Source organism: Hippoglossus stenolepis, chromosome 7, assembly GCF_022539355.2.
Source record: "Hippoglossus stenolepis isolate QCI-W04-F060 chromosome 7, HSTE1.2, whole genome shotgun sequence".
Lineage (NCBI taxonomy): Eukaryota > Metazoa > Chordata > Actinopteri > Pleuronectiformes > Pleuronectidae > Hippoglossus > Hippoglossus stenolepis.
In genome coordinates, this window is record NC_061489.1 from 13,072,438 (window position 1) to 13,091,595 (window position 19,158).

The 19,158-nt window shown below is 40.5% G+C and overlaps 2 protein-coding genes across 3 annotated transcripts; one reads left to right on the forward strand and one right to left on the reverse strand.

The window, feature by feature from the left end:
• Window positions 1–3,237: 3,237 nt before the first annotated feature.
• LOC118112308 lies at window positions 3,238–6,363 on the forward strand. 2 transcript variants are annotated; one of them, XM_035161506.2, is made up of 5 exons: window positions 3,238–3,454; window positions 3,665–3,692; window positions 4,201–4,262; window positions 4,606–4,716; window positions 5,177–6,363. In XM_035161506.2, exons 2-5 carry the CDS (start codon window positions 3,687–3,689, stop codon window positions 6,183–6,185), a joined length of 1,188 nt encoding a protein of 395 aa, XP_035017397.2. In that variant the 5' UTR covers window positions 3,238–3,454; window positions 3,665–3,686; the 3' UTR covers window positions 6,186–6,363. The 2 variants fall into 2 exon arrangements, with proteins under 2 accessions (XP_035017397.2, XP_035017398.2); XM_035161507.2 differs by lacking the exon at window positions 3,665–3,692.
• Window positions 6,364–6,580: 217 nt separating this feature from the next.
• On the reverse strand, window positions 6,581–18,826 carry reep2 (receptor accessory protein 2). Its single transcript, XM_035161511.2, has 8 exons — window positions 18,612–18,826; window positions 15,975–16,047; window positions 14,540–14,616; window positions 14,205–14,325; window positions 13,476–13,589; window positions 11,880–12,060; window positions 9,395–9,576; window positions 6,581–9,006 (listed from the first exon to the last, which is right to left on the reverse strand). The coding sequence occupies exons 1-8, from the start codon at window positions 18,641–18,643 to the stop codon at window positions 8,935–8,937; spliced, it is 852 nt and encodes a 283-aa protein (XP_035017402.1). The 5' UTR covers window positions 18,644–18,826; the 3' UTR covers window positions 6,581–8,934.
• Between the last annotated feature and the right edge of the window lie 332 nt (window positions 18,827–19,158).

Consider the following 19,158-nt stretch of genomic DNA (forward strand, 5'->3'; position numbering starts at 1 on the left):
TGATTTGTGACAAACTGGTACTTTGGGTCATTTTAACTTGTCTGGTTCAAGCAGCAGTTCGACAGGTCTCCTCTTCAGAGTCTCCCCTGAATGAGGTTTCAGTCTCTCAGTCGTCAGCTCACTCACCACACGTTGACAGTGTCAGGATCAAGTCTGGTGGAAGCTTCTTGTTTTGGCACGAAATTTCGCTGAACAGCGTTTGTTATTGCAACTCATCCTGTTCAACGCGTTTTAATGACGCTCAACCTTTGTCCTTGAATCATCACTGTGAGTGCGTCAACATGAACCAAGAAACAAGTGAAACTAACCGCTGGTGCATTTCTCCTTCAGCTTTTTCTCTTTTCACTGACTGCCACCATGTTGCTCGTCAGCGCTGATAGTTGACATGTGAGCTTCCTTCACCTGATGTCGACCTGACAGGTACCTGTGTCCGGTACAAGCAGCCAGAAGAGACCACCCTGAAGGGCATGGGAATTTACAGTATACTATGGCTCTGGTTCCGAAGTGAACTTTTCATTCATCTTCTCCGTTGAAGCTTCAGAGAAAAAAGTTTTGAGTCTGTTACCATGTCAACCAGCAAAATAAATGGTAATGCTCTGTATTTATATCGCACTTTTCTAGTTTAGATAACCACTTGAAGTGCTTTACAGTACAGTTTTACCATTCACACATTCATACACACATTCATACGGTGCAACTGTGCCGCCCACCTCATGCTTAAAGGTTCAGTGTGTAGAATTTAGTGACATCTAGTGGTGAAGTTGCATGTTGCAGGTGAATATCCCTCACCTCACCCTCCTCTTCCCTTCCAAACATGAAAGAGAACCTGTTGAAACCTTCAGTTGTCATAAAAACTCAAAAGGAGTATAGTTGGTCCAGTCTAGACAACTGTAAAAAATGGCGGCCTAAGTAGAGAGGACCCGCTCCCAATGTAAATATAAAGTATTTAAATATAAAACAACAACTTGTGCAATTTAGATGATTACACAATAGTCAAAACATCGCTAGGATTATTTTACATTAAATTTCTTCCAATAGATCCCTTTCACCTTGGTACCAGACTTGCTTCCTCGCAGGCGTAAACAAGTCTGGTTGCGCTGGTCTGTCCGTGGCAAGTGTAAAAAATTATAATTAAATGATAATAATAATTATTATTATTATTATCATATCATAGCTTGGTTGAATTTTCTACTGTGACAAGTTCGTCAAAGCTTGGAAAAACTCTTTTCCACTGTGTGAAAAGTTGTCCACCCCAAATTTCCCCCCAATCTGAGCAGTCTAGATCCGGGCCTGATCTTACCTATGAATGATTGAGTGATGTGTTCAGTATGGACGAGAGGAATAAATGGTTTATAGTGTTTGTTCATAACTGTAACTTATATGAAGATATTTTAAAGCTACACAAACATAAGTATTTCCTTAGGTTTTGCTTGCTTTTTATTTCCACTGTATTTTATACATTTGTTTACTTGTCGTTTCAGAAACCAGGAGAGAAGAACTGAAGCAAAGTGTTCATCTCTGCTTTCTGTTTGCGATTATTCCACCAACACAATGGTGTGAAATGAATAGGACAGCTGTAGGAATGCAGTCAGTCCTGAAAGACACTGGTGGTGATCAGAAGTTATAAGAGAAAGGACTTCATGGAAATCACATGATGATGCTATGTCATGGCCAGCTGGTTCTGAATGATAACTACATTCCCATGAATTTATTTTTAGGTTCACCAGTAACTCACACTGTGGCACGCTGTGAAACGCTCCCACTTTCAAAACATTTACTGTGGCATCTCAAGAACCACGCTACACTCAAGTGGTTATTAGGTTCTGAATCAATCATGATTTATAACACATTCAAGATATCTGACCCAACCACCTTGAAGGGGTTAAAACTGTATTTTCTAACAAAGAGTCCAACAAAGACACAATAGATTTCTAGAATTACAAGTAACTAAGAAACAATGGATCACAACATAGAGGCAAAACACAAAGGTGTCTCTAACAAGGGCCATTTGTGAGCAAACTAAATTATTATTATAGTTCACACTGTCCTTTCTGATGTGATGGCTGGAGCTGCTGAATTACGGCGAGGCATCTGATGGTAGTGATACAACAAAACAATACAAACTCTTCTTTGGTCGTGTCATGCATCAATGCAGAGACGACGACGATGATGATGAGGAGGAGACATGATTTGTGACAAACTGGTACTTTGGGTCATTTTAACTTGTCTGGTTCAAGCAGCAGTTCGACAGGTCTCCTCTTCAGAGTCTCCCCCTGAATGAGGTTTCAGTCTCTCAGTCGTCAGCTCACTCACCACACGTTGACAGTGTCAGGATCAAGTCTGGTGGAAGCTTCTTGTTTTGGCACGAAATTTCGCTGAACAGCGTTTGTTATTGCAACTCATCCTGTTCAACGCGTTTTAATGACGCTCGACCTTTGTCCTTGAATCATCACTGTGAGTGCGTCAACATGAACCAAGAAACACTCTGGACTTTCTTTTTACATGTCAAGATATAACATACAACAAAGTATTAGGTCCACTTAAAAGGGAAACAAATTCAGATTTCAAGAATAAAGTCATAATTTAAGCTACTTGTCATGTTAGAGGGGGAATACCTGAGGAATAGCCTGTTACCTGCGTAGAAACGAGGACTGTGGAGCCTCTTGCTGAGAAATACTTTAGTATAGGTTTCATAAAAACAAAATATTTAATCTTTTGCCTCATCAGCGCCACATCATCATAATTATCAGGACTTTGAAAACATATCGTTAGAAACTGAAGAAAGAACCACACAGACTTGAAGGAAACTGCCTCTTGGTTATATTTTCGTGATATTAAACCTTTCATAGTTTCTCAAAAAACAATGAGATTGGCTCAAGATTTTGGATCCAGGAGTGAAACACAATCTGCTTGCTTTCATTTCATTTATTCTAGTAATATTTCATTTTAAATTAATATTTTTTTCTGATATTGCAACATTATTCTCAAAATGTCCAATGTTTTGCTTCTACTTTGCCCTAATACTTAGTTATAATAACATGCATCAAGCAACATGTTACTGCAGTGTGAGTGTATTTGCATAATTCTTTTAATCACTCACTTCCACACAATGGTGCTCGCACCCTTGCACCACCCTTTAAACTTGACAAACAGCATTTTATTCTGTACTCACAATGGAACTAGGCTTAGAAAGATGATTGGCCAGCGGATGGATATATATAGGGCTTCACATCTAAAAAACCTACATAAACCTGGCTTACTGCCTACAAAAATATACATTTATAGATAACCGTGCAGGGGTGGGCGATTCTTGGTCTCTACAGAAAACATTAAGATAAACTAAGACTAAAGAGTCTAAAACAAAATCTATTTTTTATCGTTTTATTTAACACCTGTCTTTTAGAAAACCAGCTTTGCCTGCCCCTGCACTGGGGAATAAGGCCCCATCCGTGAGGTAAGTCACAACCATTTCAAAATAATTGTTTAATATACGGTGTTTTGTATGTAGCCATGCATTCATATGTAATGTGTGTATGTATACCTATAAAGTCCTGGTAAGATAAGCATCAAACCAACTTAAACAATGAATATGTTTTTATTTTATTTATTTATCTTAAATTTTTTCTTTTCTTATCTTTGATCTACTCTTATTTTTCCTCCCCAGATTTCCGTCCCCAAATCTTACTATGGAGGTAATTAGTAACCGTAGCCTTTATTGCTCTGCCCCCAGATCAGCTCAGGTCCAAGGCTAACTCTAACCTAAACTGAACTTTGAATGTTTGTAAAATATAACACAAAAACCTACCTACTTTTTTTTACTGTGCCTGTAGTTTGAAGTATTTGATATGAAAATGAACAGAACCACATATACGTTTTTCACAGACTGAAAAAGATTGCTTTTTCATTTTTGTATAATAAATATTTGAAATAGAGAGCACTATACTTTATACATAAACAGACTGGTATCATGTAGTTTGTTTGTAAAGCCCGGTGGAGTTTTTTATATACATTTGTATACTCTGTATATAGTCCACATCCTAATGCAATGGAATAAAGGAAGGCACTGTTACACATGAAGTAATCTGTCACTATTTCCCACATGCAAGTCTAGTCACGGAACAATACTGAATATACAACACTTTAGGTTACTCCTAAGAACATAGTTTAGATGACTTCGACTTTTTTTTCCCTCTCACTAAGCGGGACCCAAAAGAGGAAATGTCGTCAATCATCCCGTTGAAGCCACTGCGGCTTCCTAAAAGGTACATGAGTGAACGTCTGCTGCTCCCATGAAAATAAGGAAATGGGGGGAAAAAATGGTTATAAGCAAATCCAACAGCTATCTTGTCATCTAGAATAATGTATTAACTGGTGATAATAATGATATACTATTTTTAACATACTTCATCTAACACAATTTGGTTATACTTGGCGGCTTTGTATAATAATTTTCCAACTAAAATAAGATTAATACATCCTTGATTTTTCTTCCACTGACTTGGATAAGTCTTCATTCAGGTAGTCACAAACATGCACTGTGAAATATGTCCACTAACATTAATACAACACCACACATGTTAATATTTGACAAATATTTCTTTGCAGTTTAACTAATATATTCCCCGGACGACCAACAAGCCTCCACATCGTCTTTTACATCAAAAAAGATTCAGACGACCACGTTTTGAAACTAACAGTTAAGAGACAACAGACAAGGTAATATCCTTTATACAAGCAGTGTCTAAATACTTATTTGTATAGACACATTGAATAGACACAGCATTCATTTTACAAGCAGTCACAGGTCAACAATCCAGTGTGATTCATAACAACAGCCGTGCCAGTGTCTTTGAGGATGTTAATGTTTCAATAAGATGTAATCCAACACATCTCGAAGTGCATTCATATTTCATTTTAGTTATGCATTGAATGTATACTGGGTGACAATGGCTGGATAATTAAATAATATAATTGAAATGGGAAGGCATAGAGAAAAGGAAGATCAGCTGGAAGGACCTGTAGCAAATGGAAGCAATCTTAATTAGTGTGGTAGAAGATACAAGGGATATTCTCCATCTGGTTCTATGTTCTAAATTAATGTTTGATTAATTTGACAATAAATCATTTTTACCTGTGGATTCAATTGAGCCCAACTTTTTTTTTTTTCATTTTTCAGGGAAGGACACCGTCAAGAGGATGCTGATAGAACAACCTTTTCTTTTCAATTTCATTTAAATTGTCACGAATTTCAAAATATGCATCCTGAACAATGTAATAATGTGTGTATTGGTGCTGAAAAGTTTGAGTCTTTCAAAGATACTAACTCTAATGAATATCAGGGACAGGAAGGTCAATATACAGTTGGTTTTTTGTTGGCTAAAGGACATGAAACAATATTTTTTTCTGTTCCCAAGCCAATTTATCCCAAAAGAAATAGTCCCGCTGTAAAAGTGCACACAGAAGAAATGATCATACAACAAATTATTGATTATCTGACAAAAAATGGTTACAAAATACCAGAAGGAGCAATTATTGTTTTATATTCCCCCAACAGCCCATGTCTTAAGAAAGAAAATACTAAAGATCATTGTATGTTGCAGCTTTTATTTTACGCCAACCAATGGAAGATTAAATATGGAATACGTACCATTGTTTTGTTCACAAAATATTGGGGACCTATTGGATCGAATTGTTCTGAAGTTATTCAAAGTGTTCCTGATCGATTCGCCGAACAAAACAGAAAATTTACCATCAAGCGGAGCCGTAAACAATTGAAGAATTTGTTCAAACATAAGGATACACAAGTGAACTTTTCCATGGTTCCAGAAAAAGATAGGAACACCTTAAGAGAGGAAGTCACCAATATAAGTAAGGCTATTGAATTCTTGGTTAATAAAAATAAATCGTTGACCACTCATGAACATTTGCATGAGGGACAGAAAGTGATTGAATCGTGCACATGTAAACCAGAAATTAGAGAAAAGTTTTTTAATGTTTGGCAGGAAGAGGTAAAAAGGCAGGAAAAGGAATGTATAGGTAAAGAATGGATACGATTAGAGAACTCTCGAATAGTAAAGTCATTTCTACAAAACTTTAATTCAGGGGAGAAGAGTCCTATACAGTTTTATCAGATCCCTCCGTTGATGGATTTGAGAATTCTTCATCCATACGAGTCAAATGCTTAATCTTGCCCAAGGACAGATATGGAAGACTGGCCCTAACCATAACCCTCTTGCGGCTGTATTTTTTAAATTTGTTTTAAATTCATTCGTTTAAAAAAATTAAAACCTGAATTCCCCTTTAATTGCATTAATTGGATCTTTGTTGTCTGCTCTTATCTTTAATAAAACCAATTCAATTGAGGCTTAGTGTACTTTTTTTTGCTGATCATCCCCAAACTGTGACAGCCTCAGCTCTAAGAAGCCATTTAGCTGTGTGTGGACAGAAACAGGATGCATTAGTATGTGAGGACAAAGATAAATGCTGTGTTAATACACAAAGAACAGAATCCACCTGAGAACAAAAAGAAGATAGAAGTGTGAGCCTTGAGAGGATAAACTATACACCAGGCAATAGCACAAAGATTTTATTTCCTTTATTAGTAGTTTTAGTACTGATACATGACCTTGTTAAACCATTGTCCCAGCACACATACCAATATCCTTTTTGACATGGAGCTTTGAGAATTGGCACAAACAATATATGAACTTCCCTGTATACAATACTGATTTTAAATAGAAAATAATCAACAATAAATATCCAAATGTGACACTGGAAAAAAAGGTTAAGTGGTATCTTGATAAGACATTGTTTACTTTTGATAGCGTAAACATTAAACTAAGAACTTATGGCCTTAAAACACGTTATGACCAGACTGAGTAGAGAACATAGCAGGAAGTGAACACAAACCTCAGTTTAGACTCAGTCTGGAGATCATCTACTTTGTGATGGAGAAGAGTTCATGTGCTTTCATGTGAAAAGAAAAGTGAACTTCTTTATTAAAAACACAAAAGAAAAACAATCACGTCCAACACCAGATGTTTACGAGCGTTCTCTGGTCTCAGAACATACGATTTGTTAAGACTAAGAATTTTAAACAAGAGCCCACAAATTATGAAGAAATTAAATGGATGTCAGCCGGCATAGGGCAAGCAAGCTCTAACTCTATATACAGTTACGTTTCCTATTTACATTGTGTTTACATCTTGTTAAGTAACTTAGCCAACAGTTGAGTTGGAGTTTGTCACCCCCTATTGGTTCTTACTAGTGTCACACTGCAGACAGCAGTAACAAGTGCAGAAGTGGTGGTGTCATGCTATTTAAATCTCCCATTCCAGAGCAGTCAGAAGAAAGAGCTCATAACAGAACTAAAGTCCACGGTGTTTAGAAACTCACACAGCCTGGTATGCCGCCACACACACACACACACACACACACACACACACACACACACACACACACACACACACACACACACACACACACACACACACACACACACACACACACACACACACACACACACACACACACACACACACACACACACACGAAACAGCATGGGAAGAAGAAAATAATTCTCAGTCTCTCTTTTGGTTGAATTATCTCTATAATGCTTTATCCCGCTTTTATAATGAGGTAACGTGTCACCATACAAACAATATTAGAGACGCCACGGAAAGCAGATGTTACCTCACAAACACTGACAACTCGTCCGTGACCACTGTATTTAATTGGGAGAGAGCGCCATCATCACTCAGTTAAAGCGTCACCACACGAAGCCTGGATATGCACAGCAGATTATATCCATTGCCAATATTACCTGACGCACAGAACTGGATAAAACAGAAGTATAACAAATAAATGATCATGAGTAAATCACACCCCAAGAGGGGGATGTCTAGATGAAGGATAACTAAGCCAACACTAAACAAACTACTCCCATGACCAGCACTGAACATGACATCGAAGTCATCAGCAGTGAGGAAGAAAGTTGACACACAAGTGAGACGTGAACATAACAGAGCTCACTCAGAGGTTTACTGAACTTTAAACGCTAACACAAGCAGTTAGGTCTAAGGTCAAAAAGGTTCAAATAACATTTTTAAAAATTTTAAAAAGAGAGAGAACCAAGACAGGTTTGATCATAAATAATCCTGTATAACTAGACTGTTTCATTATAGGACATGGTAGTTGCTGATTGGTAGCTACTATGACCTAAGCTGTAGTCAAAAGTGTGAATGATGAGGTCTCACACAGGATTATTAAGGATGTCTACAACTATTGGTAAATTCAGGGTCTTAAAATCAAACCTGGTTAAAAGACGAGATGTTTCTGATGATTTCTACCATCATGGTGTGGTCAACATTTGTTGATTTGCTCTTCAACTGGAACCAGTTTCTAGAGGTCACAGAGGAGACCCAAACCAAAACTAGGGAAGTAGGAGTGAAGAACGTAACCATTTACTAGACATGCTTCAACAAAAACAGCTTGAATCCAGAATGTCGATACACAACATGAAATAGTAACATGAAAAAATAGAATGAAAAACTGCAAATGGCCAGTTCATATTGTCTATTACGGGGACGTACATAGATGACTACAGGTTAAAAAGGGAAACGTTAGCCTTGATGATTAGATTGACTAATAATCTTCAAAATAAAAAGATGTCTGAGAAATATCCGACTGTTAAATCTGAGTGAGATGGAAAAATGCAGCAACCCAGTAAAAGTAAAAGAACCGTTCCCACATAAAGGTGGCCTCATATGGATAAAAACTAAATCTGTATTTTGCTCTAAAAACCAGCAAGAGCAATGCAATTTTGGTGATTGATATTATACATACATATGGTGGGTATGTGTTCGTGTGGAGACGAAACAGAAGAGCCGTCTGCAGGCTGTGGGTGGAGAGTGTAGGCCGCTGGATGCTCAGGCCTCATGGTGGTGTCTCTGCATTAATGGTCGTGGTCTTTTTCTTTGTCGGTTTCTTCACCGTCTTACTTTGAGTCTTGCAGAGGGAGGGGAACGACAGGAGGGAGAAGAAAGTAAAGACTAATTAATCCAACGACAGAAAGAAATGAAGAGAAACAACAGTGATCTAGTAAAGTCGAGAAAAGAGGTGTAGTGATGATTTAACAAGGGGTGTTTGATAGGTTTTACAATATGAGTGATGTGTTTTTGGATGAACTGCCAATAAATGACAGATTTTCATGTTCTTCTCAGGATGAAAATAAAAACTTTCCCTCCAGCGCCATCATTTGGTCAAAATTTCAGTTTGTTGTATCCCATAGATCTGAGCATGATGATCAGCAAGCTAGCATTGCCAGCAGTCTTAACTGTACATATGCTATAGAGATGCATGTCTTTCTCTTTGTGTGTGTGTTCATTGGCTCTACCTCTGTCTTAGCAGCAGGAGGTTTCTTGGTTGCCTTGACACTGGTCCCTCGTTTCGGGGGTTTGTCTCCAGCATCTTCATCAGAGTGCTCAGTCCTTGTGTCTGATTGGTCAGAGCTGTGTTGGGATGACGTGTCATCAGCAAGAGACGTGGCTGCAAGAGACGTGGCTGCCAAAGAGCGGGCTGCAGGGGGGAAAAAGAAAAAAAAAAGGTGGTCGCTCAGTTAGAGTTCATGGATCAGACAGGTGAAAAGACAAATGACTGAAACCAAAGCCAGGGCTGCAGTTCGAAAGTCCAAATAATCTCCTTTTCTAACCTCGTTTTATATCAGGGTCAAGGAATAGTGCTGGAAAAAGATGTGATGGAGAAGTCGTAGGGAATTAGGAAAGGAGAACCAAGGTGCAAAGAAAATCCAACTCCACATTGAATCTGCTTCTTTTACTTTTTAATAAACAATTGTATTTATAAAAGAAAATACAAAGACTGTATGGTACTCTGTTCTCTGACAGTTAAAGTAACGTTTCCTTTCCAAAATAGAATGACACGTCCTGAGAAATGAGGTTTTCAATTTATATGGAGGGAACATTTAACCTTCAGTTACTAACAGGAAGAAAGAACAAAATTGATATTATTGAAAATGAAAATAACACAAACAGGACTGATGTTGAAATAAAACAATAATGTGAGGAATATATGTAAAGTGAACCTCATGAGTGGAGACATTGTGTATTTTGTGTCTGTGCTCTACAATCAGGTATTGAAATTACCTTTAATTTTGTATTTAGTTCTGATGATGACATTGTGAACTATCAGTTCAATATGCTTGTTGTTGTGACAGAAGAAACAGGGAGCTCAGACAAATGTGAGGATTTGCATCAGTTCTGGATCATGTCACAACGATTTAATAGCTGTTCTGTGTGGTTTTTTATATTTAACCTGGGTCTCTCCAGGTGCAACTACAAGGTAGCGTTGCTTTGAATGTTGCTGCCACAAAGACTTGTAGGACGCATTTTGTCCTTTCCTTTCATAAAGGATGGTCCGGTGTTTCCTATGCTAAAGGAGACAAGTTAGGAAGCATTGATGCTCCTTTCCTAAATAATTTAGAGAATTCAAACAGCTCTAATTATGGCGGCCGCTGAAATACTTCCAGGTCATTTTCATTTAGGAACCTTCTCAATCAAAATTGACTTTTTGAGCACACCCCAGATGATTCACCAGATACACAACAGGGTCCAAACTTAACTCCGTCACCAGCCTTCACCTGTATTTTATTGCCTCTGGACCAATAGGATTTTTTTTTTTTAAAACAACATTAAAATCAACAATGCATTAACCTCTAAACAAGATTTATCAAAGACAGCTGACGCAGTGCAGTCCCAGCCTCTCACACCATCCAGTGGCCAAACTTCAAAATACACTTTTTGATTCCACCAGTGTTAAAGTTGGATGTTGGTTGTATAATCACCACAGAGGGCTGTCCTCTGCCCAACTACCATTACAGCACCTAATGCTACATGAGCAGCAGAGAGACCCTCCTTTTCCAAAGAATCTCTGGTGACGCAGCAACATTTACAATAAAGACTCTTGCAGCAAGATTGGCAGTGGTTCATTTATCTCTGACAAATTATTCTGCAACATCCATCGTCAAATCACAGTGAAGGTTGTTTTTTTTTAATTCAAGCTGTTCTGTTTATACCTCCACCGAGGGGGTCGTGTTTCGTCTGCGTTTGTTTGTTTGGTAGCAGGACTACACAAAAACCACACAACCGATTTCCATTCAATCTTGTGGAGGGCGGGACATGACACAAGGAAGAACCAATTACATTTTTGCGTGGAAACAAGTTTTTTCACTGTCTTTGACATTTTTGTTGATTTTGAAGAGAATTTGTGGATCTTGATTATAAAAAAAATCTGTCATGTTTAGGAGACTGATATTTATGAGTATGTGCAATTTGTTGCAGATCTAAATTAAAATCAGGATCTGGTGATTTTAAATGTGGTTTCATAAGGGGTCTGTTGGGCCTTGGCAGAGGTAAGCACTTCACTGAGGGCTATTCCAGTTTTGCACCATTTCTCTGTCTGCCTTGTTTTTGAACTTGCACATGGTTCCGTTGCTAGTATAAATTTAAAATACCCTCTTTTCGTCCATTGTTTCACTGTGTCTGTATTCAGTTCACAGCTCCTCAGGCCCACACAGGCAGCCAGCAGCCTGTGAGACAAACCGTGCTCCTTCCAAGCCTCTCCTCCCACTGGAATCACATGCTCTGCCCCCCTCCCCTCTTTGTGTTGTTCCCCACATCTCCTGCCCTTCCCTCCCACCCACCATCACATGACTCCACTGGGCTCGACCTGCCCCAGTCTCACTCTGATGAGAGTTAAATAAAGTAAGTCCTTTGGGTGACACTCCCGACTCCAATCAACAAACTGGACAAACTATGTATATAATAATGCAGATGTGTGCGGATGTTCACATTATGCGGCCTTACTCTGCCGTGTAGCAGTGCTCTTGGCCCGGGGCAGCGTGCTGGCCCCTGAGCTCATCTCGTCCATGGTGTCCCGTCTCATGCGGGCATCTGATGTGTGCAGAGCCAGCTCATCCTCAGCATTGATGAGAGTCAGGTCCTGCATGCTGAAACTCCGCAGCTTGTCTGACAGCACACCCTGCCCCTGAGTATCGTACCAAAAACAAACGCAGGCCAGTTAGATTTGAAGCTATCATGTGTACGTCCACTTAAATAAATTATTTTCTATTGTCTTTTACAGATTTTTGTGTCTATTGTCAAGGCACTGCAGTTTTAGTAATTTTTTATTACTGGTTTCATAATATTGTAAATTAAATATATTCTAGTTTTTGGACTGTAATTTGAAGCGTTTACTTTTTTTGATGGGTATTTTTGGCTAATTCTTGACATCTTTTGGACAAAAAGATTATTCAATCATTTGAAATTAATTAATCACATTAATAAATAAAGGAATTTACTGTTTGCTGCAGCACCAGTATTACCAATAGAAAATAAGTGTCAGAAATTAAACAATGGCTTTCACAAAGACTTCAACTGAATATAACTGTATCCTTGGACTCAACGCAAACCATTTGATATCACAACTTTGATAAGGAAATACCAACAATTTCCTGTTTGGACAAGCCCATCATGACAGCAATTTGGTGCACCTTCAGAAACTGTTGGTTTGGCTGGAGCAACAATTTGGTTTAGATATAAAGATAAATAAGGGAAAGAGAGTTAGAACGTAGAGCCTAACAGATATGGATTTTGGGGGCCAATGCTGATGTTTAGGAGTAAAGAATCATTTACATATAAATACACATAGTACATGTGAGGCTTGATATGTATTACAAGGTTGGTTTAACTAGTAAAGTAAAAACAGCAATATAATAAATAATACTTTTTTTTTATGTAAACATAAATGCACATCTGTTCCACATTGTTTATTCCGTTTTCATATTGGCGCGTATAAACGATACGTATATGTCGGTAAGAGGCTCATATCGTCTGATATTTAATGACCAAAAAAATGCTGTGTACAAGGGATTTTAACGGATACATTCTGCATAGCAATCAATCCGTCTACAGAGGCTGCATAACTCACACACTAAACACGACCCGAACCATAGATTTTGGCTTCAGGTCCATTTTCTCTAGTTTTACACACTTAACTCCAGTAATGTGGAGGTTGTGTAGACATCAGCACTAAAATAATGTGGGAATAATCAGATTTATGTCAAATAGACAAATGAAAAATACAGCTGAGAATTCATCCCAAACACACATCTTCTCACTTGCGCAACATTTAAATACAACCACAGTTACAATGTAACACTAGAATTGATACAACTTTATGTTTAGCAGCTTAAAAAAGCAGGGGGAAAAACAATGACCTCAGTGATCAGTTGTATTTGAAACACATTTGAACATCTGTGGCGAACTGCATAAAGACAGCATGTCAAAATAGGTCTAAAGACACTATCTACATTGAAGATTTTAAAGCAGCCAAAAACATTCATGTGAACATCAAACATTACTGAATTTGAAGTCATTCAGTAACCAGGCCACACAGCTCACCTTGGTGGCTGCAGTGACAGCAGCATTAGCAGCCAGGTTGAGACCCCGTTTTCCAAACCTCATCATGGTATCGTAACTCCTGTCTTTGGCCTGTGCTATATACTCATCAATCTCCTATGGCACAAGAGGACAGTGAATGAGGAAGAGAGAGCAATTAGTACAAACATGTCACTGTTAAATGACAAGAATATTTTTTTACGGATTAATACTATTGGTTTAAAATCTTTGGACTTCTGTAAGATCTGAGCAGGTTTTCTCTGCAGTGGCTCTCACAGTTAATAGACTCTACACCAGACTGAACATGTTCCAATTTCTGAATAAAAAACAGTAGAAAAGCTGAAGCGGGAAGTTATGTCGACGTCTGCCTGCCTAAGACACTAAAGACTTGGAACTATGGATGTGTGTGTGCGCGCGCGCGCGCGCGCACGCACGCACGCACGCACGCACGCACGCACGCACACCAGCGCTGCAGGTGGTTGATGAGTGAATCCTCATTTTCTCCTGTTTATGCTGCAGTTTGCACATTTAGCCCATCAGTAAAAAAACATTGCCCAGGTATTTTTTTAGTGCCTCAGACACTCTTCCATTACATAACATTTTCATCTGCAGTTAATAATCAGTTAACAAGCAGTTGGTTGTCAGGTTGTCAGATCAAAAATTCTAAATGTACATCCAGAGTGCATACCAGTTAAGATCTTGGAAAGGGAGTTAAAAAGGTCATGTTCCCACCTTCTCTTTGTTGGACAGGGTTGGGTGGACAAACTTGCGATAGAGGACACTGGAGCCTTTGGTGTATGGAGACAGGAGCCAGATCACGAAGGCGATCTTTAGCTCAAAGTAAAATGGAAACCTTGGCGATGAAACAGAGTAATAAACGATCAGCAATGATAGGAAAGAGTTTCATTATATTATGCGTGAAAGTGAACAAAGGTACTTTAATCAGAGCCATTTGTACAAAAAATATCAAGTAAACATGAACGCATCTATAGATGTTATATAAGCCGTTTATTTATTACAAGCTAGTTGGACGCGAGGGTAACGATCATGAGCAGCTCCCCACTCACCATGATAGGAGCAGGTCTGTGGCTGTCTCTGCTGTGGTGAACAACGCAAATACTATCCAGTACATCATCCACTTCACCTGGAGACACAGACACACACAAACACACACAGATGGGTGAGAACATAACAAAAATAGCACATAAAAACCCACAGCATCCAGTGCACACGTGCAGCGACATGTGGCGATAGACAGAAGCTACAGACAGACACAGAAACCCAACATATGCTCCAGTCGTTTCAAATCACATCAGTGAGCATGGTTAATCTCTGGAGACCAAGGAAATGTAGGGCATCGACTAAATATGCAGTAACCGAGGCACTTAAGGGCAAATTAGCTTGAGAGCTAATGGAAATGCATAGCAATAATTAGCATATAGCTTAATCAAATGTTACAGAATTCAAGACTGGACGGTAATGTCTGTTTAGAGGCATCATCAGGCCACAGGCACGCAGCCGTATAAACACACAATTCTGAATCACTTCAATCATTAGAAACGGGCCAAACATGAGGAGATGGGAATGAAAACATTGGTTCTAAAAATGGCGTCCTCCTCTCTCCCTGCGAACCCCGTCCCTCCCTCGCTCATTCCGTGGCCGTCTGCTTGAGCAGCAACTGAGAGGGGAGGTTGCCATAGTAACCGACCAGGAGGGGATAGTTCTCCAGCACAGATCTAGGCGGAGGCCCAGAATGCTGCCATGTCCTCCCCCTCCTCCCGGATCCCCTTTCTCTCATCCCTTGCAGTGATGAGGTAAACAGGGAGGACCCCATTTCGGTCACTCTCTTTTTTAGATCCACCAACTTCTCTCCTAGCTCGTAGCTGATGTTGTAAAACTCAAGCGTGGACTGTGTTGAGTCATAAAATTGAACCGAGAGAAATTTGGAGAATTTGTAGGCACAAATCAACACTAAGACAAAATGTGGGAGTGATCATTTGAACTATGAATCATTTTGCATCAGGGGGTTGGATAGCTTCAGGCAGTTAACATGCTTTGGGTGTTAGTCGCTGGCCAAGTGTGCGCTACATCATTGGTTTTAAAAAAGGTCAAAACGATGCAATGTCAATTTAGGATAAATGAATTAGGATTGACAGAGATATGCAGGAGTTATATAATTTTGTTTGTGTCAATCTGGTGCCACAGCATCCCCCTTGCCGAGATTTGATTGGTGTGTCCCACATTAACTGCCCTGTCATGCTTATGACCTTGTCTTTCAGATCTAGATCATTCAGCAATCAGTCTTCAAGTGACAGTGATCGAAAAAACTAAAATTACTCCAGATAATGAATCTGTGGCCTCTGACAAAACCATGTCAAGTTTTTGTTGGACCTAAAAAGTATTCATTTGGCATTTGTATAAATTTCACAATGCACATTTACATCTTCAAACATTAGTGTAACAGACAGGGGTCAGAAAATGGTCTGCTTTGGTGATACTCACATATTCCTTGACGTTCTTCGTCTTGACAGCCTTGTATGAGGAGTATGCTGGGTAGAGCGTCCCAAAGGCGAGGCTGAAAAGAGAAGAGAGAGCCAGGCTCAGAGGAGAGATTCAGTTTGAGAACACAGCCTCTGGGTTTTAGTGCTGACACCTCACAGAACACGTTTCTCCTTAAAAAAAAGCAGGTTAGCTATGTTTACTCATAGCTTACGTAAATACAAGTGGCTTTCTGTACTGCGCTACTTATACTTTAACAGTCAGTGTCTCCATAGCTTGATCTGAATGATGACGATCACAGTAGAGAGGTGATGGGCAGGGCCTTGTCCAGACACACCGGCCTGATAATCACAGAGTCAGGAAGACGGCAGCAGGATAAAGTGGAAAAACACACTGAAGTCTGCCAGGGGTGGGTCGACATGTGTTAGTCCTCGTGCTCAGAGGGACACTGCACACACAGCGGAGTTTCTCATGTGCATTTGGTCAGATCCTGTGCCACTGTGTTGATTTGTGCTGATGTGACAGAATGCAGAGTGAGGGGACGGCAGGGAGAATACTGTTCAGAAAGTCACAAGTTGTCTGTCTGCTACGGTGTAATCCAGTGTTCCAGTGACTTAAAAGACTTGAACTAAGGATTTTAAATGTATCAAACAAAGTCTCCCAATGAGGCTTGTGCTCCTGGCTGTTGGCACCGTGAGCATATCTACCGTTTTTCTCAGCATTTAAGTCGTTCCTCTGTCCCAGTATTCATCGGAGCTGCTTAGTCATGTGTGCAGCGCTTCTCGGCTTTGTACAGTAAGCTGAGGCTGAGGCCTCTAGGCCAGTTGACTCCCTTAGCAGACACCCTGTGCCTCTTTGTGTCCCCATCTCCGGTTCACTTCTTTGGGTTTAACGGCTGCCTCTCCTCTTGCTTAGACTCAAGTAGCTGCATGTTTAAAGCAGAAAAAAGGGGTGAAAAAAACGACTGAGCATGTGTTAGATGTGCGGCGGCCATTATGATGCATATCCAGTCTCCCTATTGACGCATGACAACCAGAGGTGCAGTGAAGTGCAAGAGCCAGCTGGAAGCCACTAAAAGTAACAGTTTGCCGGGTTATCTTCTATTTATGTAATCTGAACTGGCAGAATATTCATAGGAATGAAAACAACAGTGACATTATTACACCTGGGCCTTTTCAAAGCAATGATCATAGCCACGTATCATTATGAAACACTTGAATCTGACAGTGTCTGTGTCAAACAGGTACACCATCTTAAAAACTCAGTGCCAGGATTAAAGCAGCATCATAAGTGATCAGGATGATGGCTTTAGTTGAGTCATCCACACTCCTGAGGATGTGCTGTGTTCAGGTGGAAGCCGAGGCCTGATACTGCTGCTACTGCTCGTCACAGTTATACACAAAAAGAGATCGATCCACTGAGTTTGTAATACTTGTAAATAAATATATGCAAGTCATCCACATTCTTCTTATCATCTCATTTAAAAGATATTCACCATTCTTTTTATATAATGCCACCGAATCTTCAACTTCTCTCCCAGCTTGGAGCTCACGTTTTAAAACTCAAGCCTGGACTGTGTTGACTTTTATAGTATCAACATTAAACTGAGAGAAAATGTGGGAATTTGCAGGCACAAATCGAATCCATGACTAAATCTGGGAGTAATCATTTGAACTTTGAATCATTTTGCAATCAGAAGGATTGATAGCACCAGGTAGTTAACATGTTTTGGATAATTGATAGCCAAGTGCCCGCTAGATCATTGGTTCCCCACCTTTTCGGCTCATTTTCATGTAGTCAGTTTAACGTTTTAGCGTAAAAATCTGACAGCTTCAAACAGGTACACCTGGTGGTCATACCACACGGTGTCCAGCTTAAAAACTCAGTGCCAGGATTAAAGCAGCATCAGAAGTGATCAGAATGATGGCTTTAGTTGAGTCATCCACACTCCTGAGGATGTGCTGTGTTCAGGTGGAAGCCAAGGCCTGACACAGCTGATACTGCTGGTCTGAACACAAAAAGGGATCGATGTATAAAGTTTGTACTTCTGGTAAGTAGATAATATATACAAGTCATCCACCGAACATGGGCCCAGACCCTAGACTGTATATAAAGAGACCCAGACCAGCCATGAGGTGGATGGAGGGATGGATGGATGGATGGACGGACATCCCTGACCGGGCTGCTGCCATCATGTTACCAGATGGTGGGATGCTCAGTCACCACAGCAGCATCACCCAGGCTGGGGTGTTTTTAGAAGCCGTGGCACGCAGCTTGCAGGCCGTTTGGAGCGAGGCTGGCATATGAATGAAGCCGCTTTCACTTTAGTGAAAGCGTCCAGCCAGCAACACGTTTGCCTGCCAGGTGGGTACAGTCGATGTAGCCAGCATACGTTAGCCGCCAGCAGCTAGCAAGCGGCAGGGAGCGGGCTGTGCGGCATCGTGGTGACCGTTAAAAGACAGGAAGCAGCGTCGGGACGGTTCGCGCGGTTCACGACTAACTAACACCTCAACCACCCGGGGGACAGAGAATGGAACCCGGGCTAGCGAGTCGTGCCGGTGCAGCGCTCAGCATCCAGACAGCTGGTGAACGGAGCCGTTCAAAAACGGCAGCAGATGCAGCCCAGCCCCGCATACTCACACGACTATCCTCGAAATGATCCACGACACCATGATCGGGGACCGCCGGCCGTGCGCCTTCCGCTACGAGGTTATGTATTCGGGTTAGCTAGCGGGCGAGGTGCCCCCCCATGCCCCTTCAGGACGCGGTCTGCGGTGACGTGAAGCCGGCTGTCTGTCCGCCTCTGCTGCGCTGCGCTGGGTGTCAGGTGGACTCACAGCTGCGGAGGATCTGCTGCAGTGTGTGGCTGGAAACACTTAAAGGGCCAGAGCACGCTGTGACGGGCCTCCGACACATTCACCTCCGAAAGCAAAACAGCTTCATTTCCAAATATTTCATAGTGTAAGCCCTGCAGGAGAAGACCTCAGGAGAAGACCTCAGGAGAAGATTCAGCTTTAATCAAACTGCAGTGATGGGTTGGGCTTGTGCCGAGTGAAGCACTCATCCTACCTGGTTCACCTGCACTAACTATTTTATAATCAAGTGTTTTTCATAAGACTTGCTACTTCAGAATCATTAGTGAGTCCTCCTCAAACAGTTGATACGGTCACTTTTTATTGTTTGTGTG